This window comes from Dreissena polymorpha, chromosome 4 (assembly GCF_020536995.1).
Source record: "Dreissena polymorpha isolate Duluth1 chromosome 4, UMN_Dpol_1.0, whole genome shotgun sequence".
Classification (NCBI taxonomy): Eukaryota; Metazoa; Mollusca; class Bivalvia; order Myida; family Dreissenidae; genus Dreissena; species Dreissena polymorpha.
Genome location: NC_068358.1, coordinates 54,298,032 through 54,311,328, shown reverse-complemented (window position 1 = coordinate 54,311,328; position 13,297 = coordinate 54,298,032). Strand labels below are relative to the sequence as shown.

The 13,297-nt window shown below is 33.8% G+C and overlaps 1 protein-coding gene across 1 annotated transcript; it reads right to left on the bottom strand.

The window, feature by feature from the left end:
• Positions 1-1,862: 1,862 nt before the first annotated feature.
• Positions 1,863-13,039, bottom strand: LOC127878432 (acetylcholine receptor subunit beta-like 1). The gene is made up of 6 exons (XM_052424956.1): positions 12,889-13,039; positions 10,501-10,655; positions 9,773-9,895; positions 9,502-9,600; positions 8,698-9,160; positions 1,863-1,891 (listed from the first exon to the last, which is right to left on the bottom strand). The coding sequence occupies exons 1-6, from the start codon at positions 13,037-13,039 to the stop codon at positions 1,863-1,865; spliced, it is 1,020 nt and encodes a 339-aa protein (XP_052280916.1).
• Between the last annotated feature and the right edge of the window lie 258 nt (positions 13,040-13,297).

Genomic DNA, 13,297 nt, shown 5'->3' with positions numbered 1-13,297 from the left:
CCATTATTTGTATTTTAGGTTCTATTGAAATGTGTATCACAGGGAATCAAAATAACCGATTACGAACCCAATTTCTGATGGGATTTAATTGACTCCAGTTGGAAGGTTGAGAATGACTCTAATGATAGCACCGTTAGCTTTTTCCTAACAATAAGACAAAAGCCACTGTACTTCATGTTGAATGTTATGTTTCCTATCGTAACGTTTGCAATTTTGAATCTCTGTGTTTTCGTGTTGCCAAATGACAGTGGAGAAAAAGCACGCTACTCCATAACGGTCTTCTTGGCGTTCGCGGTCTTCCTTACAATTGTATCTTCTTCGTTGCCACAGGATTCCGACAGCGTAGCGTTTATTGCGATCTTCCTTATATTGCAACTTACTTGCAGTACCTTGACGACTGTCCTCATGTTGGTCATTCTGCGGACTGCACAGGCTAATCTGGGATGACACTTTACCCACATGCATTAAGCCCAGTTTTCTCAGTCAAATCAACACACATCACTTGCAGCATCTCAGTAGAAATGTAATGATAATGGCTAAGGGTAGATAAATACACGAGGCTGGAAGCCCTATATAATCCATATCTTCGTGGTGGATGAATTTGACAGAAACGAAAACTATCGGACAATAGTTGTACTACTGTTATTAATTGAGAAAAAACAAACAAGTTTTCTGTCAAGAAAAGTGTGTAAACTGTTACAACAGTGTATTTGGCGAGTGATGCATTGTTAGTTAATTAGAATAGAAAATAAAATAATCGCAACAGACGTTTTATAAAATCGTCTGGAAAAATGGTTCTTATATGGGGAATCAACATTTAAAGCCGATGTCCGTTTTTCTGTCTCGTTTTTAATTGCCAATGTTTAATAAACGCATTTTTGCAAAAAACATAACAAAAGTCCATCATAATTTTAAAGGGACATTTTCATAGATTTGGCATGTATTGAGATTTGACATTAAACGCCTTGAATTTGGGAAATATTAACATTTGAACAAATGGCTCCAGTAAAACACACGAATAACATTAAAGTAAGAAAAACGTAATCCTCATCTGGGCTCGAACCACTGACCCTTGGAGTAAAACTCTAGCACTTAAAGCACTCTGCCATCCATGTTGATACATTGAGTTGTGTATTTTATACCTTATATAAGCAATCCTCGAAATGTCACATGATCTTACGGTAAATTTAGAATTCTCCAAACTATGCAATCGTTTCGCGTTTGTAACGCTTTATAATTTTCAGGTTTAAAACGTCAAAAGCTGCATATAATGGATATTTTAGTAAATGAAACATGTTCAGTGTTACTGTTTCCTGCATATCTTATAGATATGACATAATTTTGAATATGTGGGACTTTTTTTTTCAATTGTGTCGATTTACCAAAACGTGAAAATGTGGATTTTTGCCACATATACACACTATATTCAAATACGAGAACCCGTTTAAGCACTTGTTATCGGTTTTGATATCATCCGGAAAACCTTATATATATCGATAAAACGTTATACCTGCTTCAAACTTCTTAACTGACGTAACATAAACTAATGCATGTTTTTTTTTCAAGCCAATAATATATGATATTAATATATGCAATATTTATCAGGTATGCTGTTTTTACACTGAATATCTTTTTTAAAGCTTTGTTTTTAAGAATGATCCGCTCAGGTGACTTCTGAGAACACGCTCGACTGATGCAATATCCTAAAAATATAAGCATACGATTCTATATTTATTATTCCCGTCTTCATTAATCCGTGTGTCTTAATATTATGTTGGCTGGACATACCACATTGTTTCCCTAGGCTGCACTTTGGAATCTGGAAGATGGAGTGGAGGGCAGGTGATGCTGAGTATATAGATTCAATGAGCGGGTACTGTCGAATCTTCATCTAGAACAGGGCACATTACATTCTCCATCTTTTGTTGCAGCCATATAACGACAGAGTATGAATAAATTGCCAAATTAAACATTTTGAGGCTGCAATATAGGGTGCATGCACATGTTCACGTCATTCAAAGTTAATAGTATGGCTAGATATTGAATTCATTATTTTTTCAGGGAGAAATAAAATTTTGTCCTTATAGATTTTCTGAATCTCCATTTGTCCTTTTTTCCCCAAAATAATTGGTTAAATTTAAGGTAGCATAATAGTCCAATTCAAAATTGTGTTCAAGTAGCTCTGCTCATTAACATTTTTCGGTGGTGCATTTATGGATCTTCTTCCTTCATGGTGTATTTATATGAACATTACCTGTGAAGTGAAGTTACAAAATTGTTATGTAGATATTATATGGATAAAGGGAAGTAAATCAATTGATTACATATATTTCACTGAGAGGAGCTGCACCCCTTCATGTACATATTGTTTTCTCATTTAAATGCAAATTTCGTCGACATTTGTATTAATATTATGTGAATTATTCATATGTTATACAGGATAAGACTTTTTTATTTCGATACCATGGAAATCGATTTAGGGTCATCGTTCAAAACTTTCTACGTCGTATTGTATATTTTCGCCATATTGCAACCAGCAATTTACAAGTATGTAAAAATGAAAGATTATATTATTTTGTAAATTTGTAATGGATTCTGTGTTTTGATAACAATGAGTCATATTTATTGATGTATTTTTTAAATATTGGTTTGCATAAATATTTGAACTTAATTGTTCAAATGATTTATGCAATTTAATGCTTCATTTAAATACATATTTCAAATAGTTATCATTTTTAAATAAAAAGATCGATTGATTTTAACAAGATATCATTAATAAAATGGTTACCATGAAAACCATTTTTGACTGCACAAGTGTGGGGCAATTTTTATGTCGTGTTTATGTTTAATTGTTGATTTTACTTACATCCCACCTGTCAATTCGAAAGTTTTAATTGGCCAAGATTTCGATTTTTTTGATGAAATTGAGAAAGGGGTTGAGAAATATGGGCAGCTCGGAAAAACATGCATAACGGGTGACCTCAATTCCCGACCAGGTAACTTTTCAGATATACTAGAGTACGATAAGTACCTTGACTGTTTTGAAGTTTAGATACAGAAAATATAAATACACATTTCCCAGTAATACGCAACAATCCGGACAAGGTTATTGATTGTAACGTTAAAAGGCTAATTAATCTATGCAGAGCTACTAATCATATAATCGTTAATGGTCGTCTCAACAAAGAGCAGGACAATCAATTTACTTTCGTCTCAAATAGAGGCTTGAGTATAACAGATTATCTTATTATAAATGCAAACTATGTTGATAATATAAACGAATTTCAAATACTCAATTGGCAAAACTTTTCTGATCACGCAGGTGTTTACTTTTCTTTAAAATGTAACACCAAAACTAGACATATTACAACCGGTGAATACAAAGAGGAAGCTAAGCTTGTTTTTAACTCAAGTTTTGTTGAAAAATTTCAAGACTCATTGAAAGAGAATATCAATTTGTTAAATGAAAACAAGGAAAACATTAATTGTGAAATAAAACACTTAACTAGCTATATTTATGACAATGCAGTAATAATTTTTGGAAAAAAAGTAAATATTAACCACGACAAAAAAAATCGAAATAAAGCAGATTCGCAAAAATGGTTTGATTATAACTGCAACACAGCTAAAAAAGAATTCAAACGCGCACGAAACATATTCAATAAATTAAAAACAGATGAAAACAAAACACACTTTGTAAATATGAGAACAAAGTACAATAAAATACGAAAGAAATCTAAAGCAAAATACAAAAAATCAGAAGGAAAAAGACTTGAAGACATAGCAAAATCAGATCCAAAACATTTCTGGAAATCCTTAAAAAATGCTATAAACAAGCACCAAACAAGGATGACAGTATAACAGTAGCAGACTTTTATACGCACTTTAAAAACTTATTAGGCGAACAACCAGAACAAATAAATGAAAATGTTGCCACCACCGAATCTACGGATATTAGATAAAGAATTCACATTGCATGAACTCAAGGCAGCCGTCTTCCATCAAAAAAATAACAAGTCTTGTGGGCCTGATAATATATCTTCAGAACTAATTAAATCCTCGTTTAGTGTATTAGGACAACACCTCCTAGCAATATACAACAAACTTTTCAACCATGCCGAATACCCGGAAGACTGGGGCCTCGGATACATCGTCCCTATATATAAGGGCGGGAAATCAAATGAAACAAAAAACTATAGGGGTATAACCTTAAATAATATCCTAGCAAAAATATACTCACAATTGCTACTCAACCGTTTAACAAACTGGACAAACAAACACCAAAAAATCATTAGCTGCCAGTTTGGTTATCAAAAGGGCAAAAGCACAACAGATTGTATATTTATACTAAACGCAATTATATCAAAAATAATAAACTCAGGTAAAAATTATACACCATTTTTATCGACTATCAACAGTGCTATGATAAAATCAATCACACACTACTTGGCAAAAATTGATATCGGAAAATATGAGTTCAAAAATGATAAACGCTCTAAAAGCGTATCGTAAAATCAGTAATTAAATTCAATCATAACTTGTCCGACCCATTCTCGATACACCAAGGAGTGAAACAAGGTGATTCCAGTTCATCACTGCTCTTCATGATGTTCGTTAATGACATGTTGGAGAACATAAATACAGATTTGGATGGTTTATTCACTATAGACGAGTTGAAATTATTTCTTATTTTATATGCTGATGACCAAATTTTATTCGCAACGTCACCAAACTCACTACAACACATGCTAACAGACATAGAAGCATACTGTAATGCATCGAAATTAAAAATAAATACAGCTAAAACAAAAGTGCTTATCTTCGAAAAAGGAACACATTACACAAACATCGATATCTTTCTGTATGGTGAAAAACTAGAAGTCGTTACTTCCTTTAAATATCTGGGAGTATACTTATTTAAAAACGGTAACTTTAACAGAACGCAAAAATGCATAGCAGACCATGCGTCAAAATCAATGCACCGACTTTTCTCAGTGGTCAACATGTATGAATTTAGCACAAAAAGCAAACTCAAACTCTTTGATATCTAAGTAGCATCAATTTTGAATTACTCGTCTGAAATATGGGGTACTACACAGGCGAAAGATATTGAAGCCGTACACACGAAATTTTTAAGGAAATTACTGTGTGTAAATAAATCAACCAACCTTAGCGCGTTGTATGGAGAATTAGGAAGAATACCCTTTAATGAAATACGAAAAATAAACATTCTTAAATACTGGTTTAAACTACTATCATCAAATGAGAGTAGCTTAATCAAAATTACATACAATATGCTAAAACAAGATACGGACAATGGACATACATACAACAATCAAAACTGGGCATACCATGTTAAATCCATTCTCGACAGCATCGGCATGTCCGAGTTATGGATAAACCAAAACATAACCGAATCACAATTTATACAATGCAAACAACGAATATTAGACACTTATACTCAAACATGGCACGCCGATATTAACAGCTCTACCCGTCTCTCTACGTACTGTTTATTCAAACATAGTTTATCGTTAGAAAGTTATTTAGACAAAATTAATGAACCAAAATATAAAATTGCCCTAAGCAGATTCCGTTTATCATCGCATAACCTAGAAATAGAAAGGGGGCGATACAATAATATTGAAAAAGAAAACTGTAAGTGCAAATTATGTAACATGAATACTGTAGAAACTGAGTACCATTTCTTACTAGTTATACGCACATATATATATATACGCACCTAAGAAGAAAACTTTTAAAGTCACAGTACTGCAGATGGCCAACAATTTCAAAGTTTCAAAGTCTGATGTCCAGTGAAAATAAAACTATGCTTATTAATCTAGCAAAGTTTATATACGAAGCTTCAAATTTACGACGCCTACTAGATACGTAATTAGTCTTTTAGAACGTAACAACCCTTTAGCATTATTCCATCTTTTATTTCACGCACAACATACCTTAACTCAAATACAATTTCTCATTCCTTATAAATTTAAATAGCATTATAAACAATGCTAATTTGTTTCCGCTCAACTTGTTGTTTCATTTTGATTTTTTTTTTTAATGGCTAAGCTATTAATAATTTATCTTATAAAATCAACTTTCAGAAATTGTTATTTTTTATAAATAACTATAACCATAATCCTCGTATTGAAATAATTTGATTTTTAATTATTTCTATAACTTGTTACTAGATACTAACTTAATTTTCAGTGAATGAATACTGTACTTCTTAACATTACATTGTTGTCAATGTTGAATATTTTTTTTTTCAAACGAATATATTATATATTTTTTTGCACTTACACCATGTGTTCAATTTAACACTTAATCCACATCTGCCATGACTTGTATTACTTGTATATATAAAATGTATATGTGTAGGCTAAGAGCTTGTATAAGCTTTATTTGCTGAAATAAATGTTGTTGTTGTTGATTTTATTTTTCATTGGACAATACGGCTTGAATATGTATAAAACAGCATGGCATATTAGCAATATCAACAAAACACAAATTCAAATCATCACTTTTATTTCACGCGTTAAATGAAGATAGTAATGAAATGTTCTACACACGCAAAAAATGAATAAATATGCTGGTATATCCACTGACTTAAAATCGAAAACTATAATTGCTTACGGTCAATTGAAATTATTTTTGTTTTCTGAGTTATATTGTTATCAAACGCTGATCAAGGTAAGTGCCAACATATTTGAATCAATAAGTGCGGATTCTGTTTTTTTCTCGCAATTCAGTCGTGACATTTGAGTCTTTTCTACACTGGATGGGTTAGCAAATTCACTAAGCAGAATAATAAGGAGACGAAACATATACAGAAGTTGATACATTTAACAAACCCAATACCGCAATTCTACAAAAATATATCTACAATAAACAATAGGTATGAGTATCAAAAACAATGGTGCATTCGTATTTTTATAAAACAGCTTGTAAAAAACAACATATTAACAAATGTTCCACAAAAAATGACAAAACAAAGTTTGCATCGTCGATAGTCTGTATCACTAAAACAAATAAACGTAAAAAGCTGTAACTCTGTTTGAAACATTGTTTGAAAAAAAGCTTTATTCTCAAGTTCGATCTTATCCTATGACCTTGATTATGACGACAGGCCTGTCATTGAGTGCGCACCAAACCGTCGCATATTCTAGTAGATTACAAATTGTTTCGAGTTTTTTTTAAGTTCGCCAATGGACGTGGAAACGAAGAATAATTATGACAGATAGACGGAAAATTAAAAAAAAACCATTGGCGGGAATTGATTCATGTTTAGCCCACGTTTGATGGTGAAAGAATATGATATATTTGATTTGCTCTGTAAACGTATTGTATCTGCAATACTTTGTTAAAATTGACATATTAAAATTATAAATCCCTTTATCGCCTCCTTAATAAGAGTCCAATGCTCGAAATTAACACTCCCACACACTCAAAATGATACTATAAATACAGATTGCGAGTTACGTTATACAAAAGAAGCATTTTTTGCGAGTAAAGGAATATGGAACATAAATGTCTTGTTGAATGCGCTAGATGTCACGATCGCTGATCTGGATGTCAAATATACAAGGTCTAAATTCCACCATGAGAAAGCGCGCATTTTGTAACGTTGACTGGTTTGTGTTTAATAAATATCAACAGGTTATATCGGTTTTGCTTTTAACAAATTTGTTTCAGTCAATTAATATGCGTTCCTCGATCTTTATCTGGGAATGTTGCTGCTGAATACTTTAACACCAATAAGATTGCTGAAGCATAGTCGATACATAAGAAAGCAACAAAAAACGAGGAACAAACAATCGAAACCTTCAATCGCAAAGTAAAAAAAACACGGAAAAAAAACTGAATATTGAATTAAAAAACACAATTATTCTTTAAGGAATTTGCAGTGTATGCTGAATTATACCTCATCTGTTTATAGCAAATTTTAAGCGACTGATAGGTTAAGACATTAATATTGTATAGGTGCAATCGAGCTGCTTATAATGAATTATAAGAACTTCGTTGAATAAACCTCGTAATGGTTGGCATGCCCAATTTTTTATTTCATGTCGTTTAACGCAATACATAAAGCGACAGCTTGAAAAGGTAAGTAAAAAGTCTGAATTTCACCACATTTTCCCAAATTACGCAATAAATGTATTTTATAAACCCCACACAACACATTTATATTTGAAAACAACACACAAAACCAACACAACTGTTTCCCCTATGTGACCATTTACCCACAACATTGTAATACATATGCCTCGTCGTCATGTTTTTCTTTGAATAACCCTTAATTAAAAATATGTCTTTATAATATTTTATACTACTAGACTAATGTCTAAAATTGCTTTTTACATATCCAACAAATTTTCGATAACGTTTTCGAACTGCTCATGTATTTTGCAACAACAAAAAATAAATTCGAGCCCCGTGAGATACGCTAAATCTAAAAAAGCGTACTTGCGTAATTCAGTTAAGGCTTTGAGTTAAGGAATGCTTGCAAAAAACAACCAAGCGCAGATCCGACGAGGATGCATGTGAATATCACAAACAGCAAAGTGTCCAGAAAATTGACGACTTCTTTCCACGAACATTCGACATAAGCAGTAGACGACTCATCGGACATTTTGGCCCCACGAATCGGCGCGACGCTAGACCCTTTCTTATACGATTTGCATTTCATACATCGCACGAAGAAAACAAGACAGCGAGGTATTGCCACCGTGTCATCAAAACTGGACATGCGCAGAAGGGTCAGTGCAAGTACGGTTATCAATGTGCTGCAGATAGTTTGGATAATGAGAAAGACCGAAATCAATGACACGGATTCAGAATTCTTTGGCAACTGTGAAGAAACAATAGTAAGGAAGACAGCGAAAGACAAGAATACCGTAATCGCATAGCTGGCCTTTTCGCCACTCGTACATGGCAGAAGGAAAACACAGAGGTTTAAAATTGCTAGCGTTATTATAGGTAAGATAACAGACAGCATGAAGTACAGCGGTTTCCGTTTTAGTTGAAGCTTAAAGCTTATGGCGCTGTCATCGCTGTCTTCCTGAATTTCCCAACCGGTGGCAGTGACTTCCCAACCCGAATTGGGTTCGTATTCGGACATTTCGATTCCATTCGATCCACCCAACATTATAACCTAAAAATACAGATAATGCAAATGAGTCGTGTTCTGAGAAAACTGGGCAGAATGTATGTGCGTAAAGTGTCGTACCAGATTAGCCTGTGCAGTTCGCACGGGCTAATCAGGGACGACACTTTCCGCTTTTATGACATTCAATTTAGGCGGAAAGTATCGTCCCTGATTAGCCTGTGTTGATTGCACAGGCTAATCTGGGACGACACTTATAGCACATGCATTATGCCCAGTTTTCATAGAACGCGACTCAAATGTAAACAATGTATGTTGTGTCTGAAATCAAAAACAAAGCTTTACCAATTCTTTAACACTGTTGTAGAATTCTACGAAATACACGTTACCTCTGATTTTCTGTAACTCCAAGCCTGAAACTTCAGATAGCAGGTCTGATAATCAAATGGGAAGTTTGTAATGTCGATCGTACACGTTGATTCAAACACCTTCAAATATGAAACACAAACACATAGTGTCATATTCAAATGCGCACACTTATATTCAAATACTTATGTATATGTCTTATGATACTTAATATTTAAACCCATTAAAACTTATCTCAGGAAAACGTGAAGCTATTACATAATAAATTAAATATACGAATATTAAGTCACTCACATGAAAGGGCATCCAGGTCACGAACCCCTCAGCCGTGTTCTGCACATTGAGTGACGGCGCGCCGAGATCCTTGTAGTCAACATTGGAATTCTTCAAGGCAATGTCAGGCTTCCATACATCCTCCTGTTCAATTATTGATCAAGATTCGGTATCTAAAGGAATATCGTACTTCATTTCTAGTTATCTATTACATAGTGATGTAATGACTGCCGAAGAAAGCAATTGAATAGGGACAGAAGCTGGTCTGGAGATACACGCGAACCTCCCTCTCGCTCAATCATCAAGCGTCGTATCACTAACCCATAGGCGTACATGCATATCTAATATGTGTACAGTGCAATGTCGGGTTATTGCAAATATCGTCCGTTCGTTACGCCATGAACATATACGATATGAATGAGGAAGAGTGCAACGCTCCATTAACGTTGCGGAATTATTCCAGTATCGATTGTCCTTGTGTGTTTATTAATAACATCAAAAGGGACTAAACTCGATATGTTTAAATACATAAATAACTTAACTGGAGATGAGTGCGCCGGTATAATAACTATCGTTACAAGATTTTTTTTAGTTTTATTAAATACAGTTTATTTATTTAAACATGATCCAGAGTGAGACCAATGCATTTCAAAGTGTCATATCGCTTGAGTTCATATGATGTAGCTGAGTAAATTGATAAATGAATTCAAAATGATTTTCAGAAACACAAATAATTGTTCAATATTTACCTGTGGCCAGAATGCTACCGTTATATCAGTGGTGTCTTTGTCCCATTTTAGAAAGGCGTCATTCCAAAACAGATTTAAGAATGCAGTTGTCTTCAACGTTTCTGCGGACTCGCTCACCTCATTTATTGCCAGCAGATGCAGGTCGACAGTTATCTCTGTGGACAAACAAAACAAGTAACGATGTAGAATACACGTTTCACTGTTGGCTGGCAGTTTACTAGAACGATTATTAGTAGGGACTAATACGTGACAACTCAAAACTAAAAAACGCAATTCGTTGCATTAATAAGGACTCGAAAAACCTTGGAATTAAAACAAGATTCTGAATAACAAATTCTTAATAAGAACTTGAAACATAAAACATACACATTGTGTTTAAACACGGAATTCCAAACGCCTGTCGTTATGGTCAAGAGCGTTTGACATGAGGAATACGTTATGAGCCGTGCTCTGTGAAAAGGGGGTTTATTGAATGGGCGTAAAGTGTCGTCCCAGATTAGCCTGTTGAGTCCGAATAGGTAAATCAGGGACGACACTTTCCGCTTTTGTGATATTTTTAGTTTCAAGAAAGTCTCTTCTTAGCAAAAATCAAGTTTTTACGGAAAGTGTCGTCCATGATAAGCCTGTGCTAATCTGGAACTGCACTTTACGCACATGCATTCAACCCCCTTTTCACAGAGCACGGCTTATATCTTGTTCAAAGACGGCTTATTTTGAGCAATGAACTAGCGCACCTGAATCTAAAAAGATAAATATTTTTGTTCGCTATGATCAATTTTGGAGCATTGGGTTTAACTGACGTATTTCTTGTGTACAATATAGCTGGTGTGCACTTTGAGATAGAACTCAAGAAAATGAAATGAGAAAACGGCTGACTGAAAAAAAAACACTCAAAAGAGGTGTGCATAGGCTTGTAGTGTACAACTTGTCGGAGGTAATTTGCAAATATTCGTAATAGCATGATAGCGACACAATTTGAGGGCCAGGTAAAACGATAGAGATAGAAACATTGTAAGTTTGGTATAGACATTCCATTGGAGCGTGGAAGGTTTGGTGGGTTTTGGGGACATCATAAGGGCGTCGTTTAGGCTGCACGTATTCCAATTAAAAAGCCGTAATAATCAGTGACTCAGTTAACGCATATTAATTCCGAATGACAAAATTCCTTATATTGTTTATCGAGTATATTGAATATCGAATACATACGAAAATCATCAGCTGATCGGAATTTAAGTGCTGTTTGGTTTGGTGATTACAATATATTAGTATATTATTTTATTGTCTCTTTATTTTTTACTGTCTGTATGTGGTCTGCCAATTGTATTTACATTTAATCATTCCGATACAAAAAACAGACATGTTATTTTCCTAATTAATAAGTACGAGCAGAGGGGCGCAGACAAAAATATATGCACAAACGCATTATGAAACTTGACAAACATTGTCAGGTTAGTAAAGTCATACAAAAAATATATCGTAAGGCATGCGAAAACATAATATGCATTTTTTTTACAGAAAATACGTTAAATATTTACACGAACGTGGCGTTATATCTAACAAATGACACCCGATTCCACTTGAGTAATGTTTGCCTAAAAGGACCCTTTTCACAGATTTGTGCATGCATTGAAGTTTGTCATTAAATGCTTTATACTGTTAAATGTAAACACAGGATCTTAAAAGCTACAGTAAAAAAAGAATAAAATTAAAGAAAGAAAAAAACCTCAACTGGGCTAGAACGACTGACCCCTTGAGTAAACGTCTAACGTTTAGACCACTCGGTCATCCGTGCTCATTGAGAAAATGGTGTATATTATACTTTATATAAGAAATCTTCGTAGTGTCAAAACATATAACGACAACAACAGAACTCTCTAAATTATGCAATCGTTTTGCGTTGCAACGCTTTATAATTTCAGGTTTTTAAATCGTCAAAAGATGCATATAATGGATATTTTAGAGCATGGTAAATGTTCAGTATTACTATTTCCTCGCAAATATCATAACTACAACACAAATTTGCGAATCTGAAACAATTTTTATCAACGCTGTACATTTACCAAAACGTGAAAAGGTCCCTTTAATTCAAAACAAAGCTTACTAAAATCACTGTCACAGCGATTGTAGTTTATTAAATCTCACAGTACCCATGAAACGCCCGGAAAGGTAAACTTACTTATTTTAAGAATAATATGTACAACCGGTTAAGTGTATAATAGATGGATTGGCCAGTATGTAAAAAAACAATTGCGCATTCTCTATAACAATCCAGATATCATGTAAAAACTGTTTTTGTTTTTATTTTTACAAACTAAAAGCATTCGTTTGACATATCCTACGATGTTTCAACATAATTATGAAAGAAGATATAACGAAAATAATAATTACCCATTGCCTCTGACTGGTCATCTATGGGTCGGATCTTGTAGTCGTAGCTTTTATTGGTGAACAGATCTGTCTTGAGAGCCTTTGTGTTTGCATGCGTTCCTGCTTGGCAGGTACCAATCAAAATCAATACAGCGCAGAGGGTTTTTAGCATGTTCTGAAATATAACAATATTTCTTCATCTACAAACTTACTTACGTACTATACTAATCCCATAGTAAGATTAAAACAAAATATGGTATGGCCTATGAATATACACTATCAGTCTAGGCAAGCAACGTCAAATACCATATATTCATACAATTGAAATGTATAAATAGCATAAACAAACATAGCTTAGCCTAAATATCGCAAATTTAATTGTCAATTTCGATAAAACCTTTAAAATCAAAACGTCTGAAAAAAATATTGT

Coding starts and splice junctions, on each gene's coding strand:
- LOC127878432 (XM_052424956.1), bottom strand. CDS start 13,039: ATGCTAAAAACCCTCTGCGCTGTATTGATTTTGATTGGTACCTGCCAA. Junction 10,656..12,888: donor TGACCAGTCAGAGGCAATGG/GTAATTATTATT, acceptor GTTTGTCCACAG/AGATAACTGTCGACCTGCAT. Junction 9,896..10,500: donor CGGTAGCATTCTGGCCACAG/GTAAATATTGAA, acceptor ATAATTGAACAG/GAGGATGTATGGAAGCCTGA.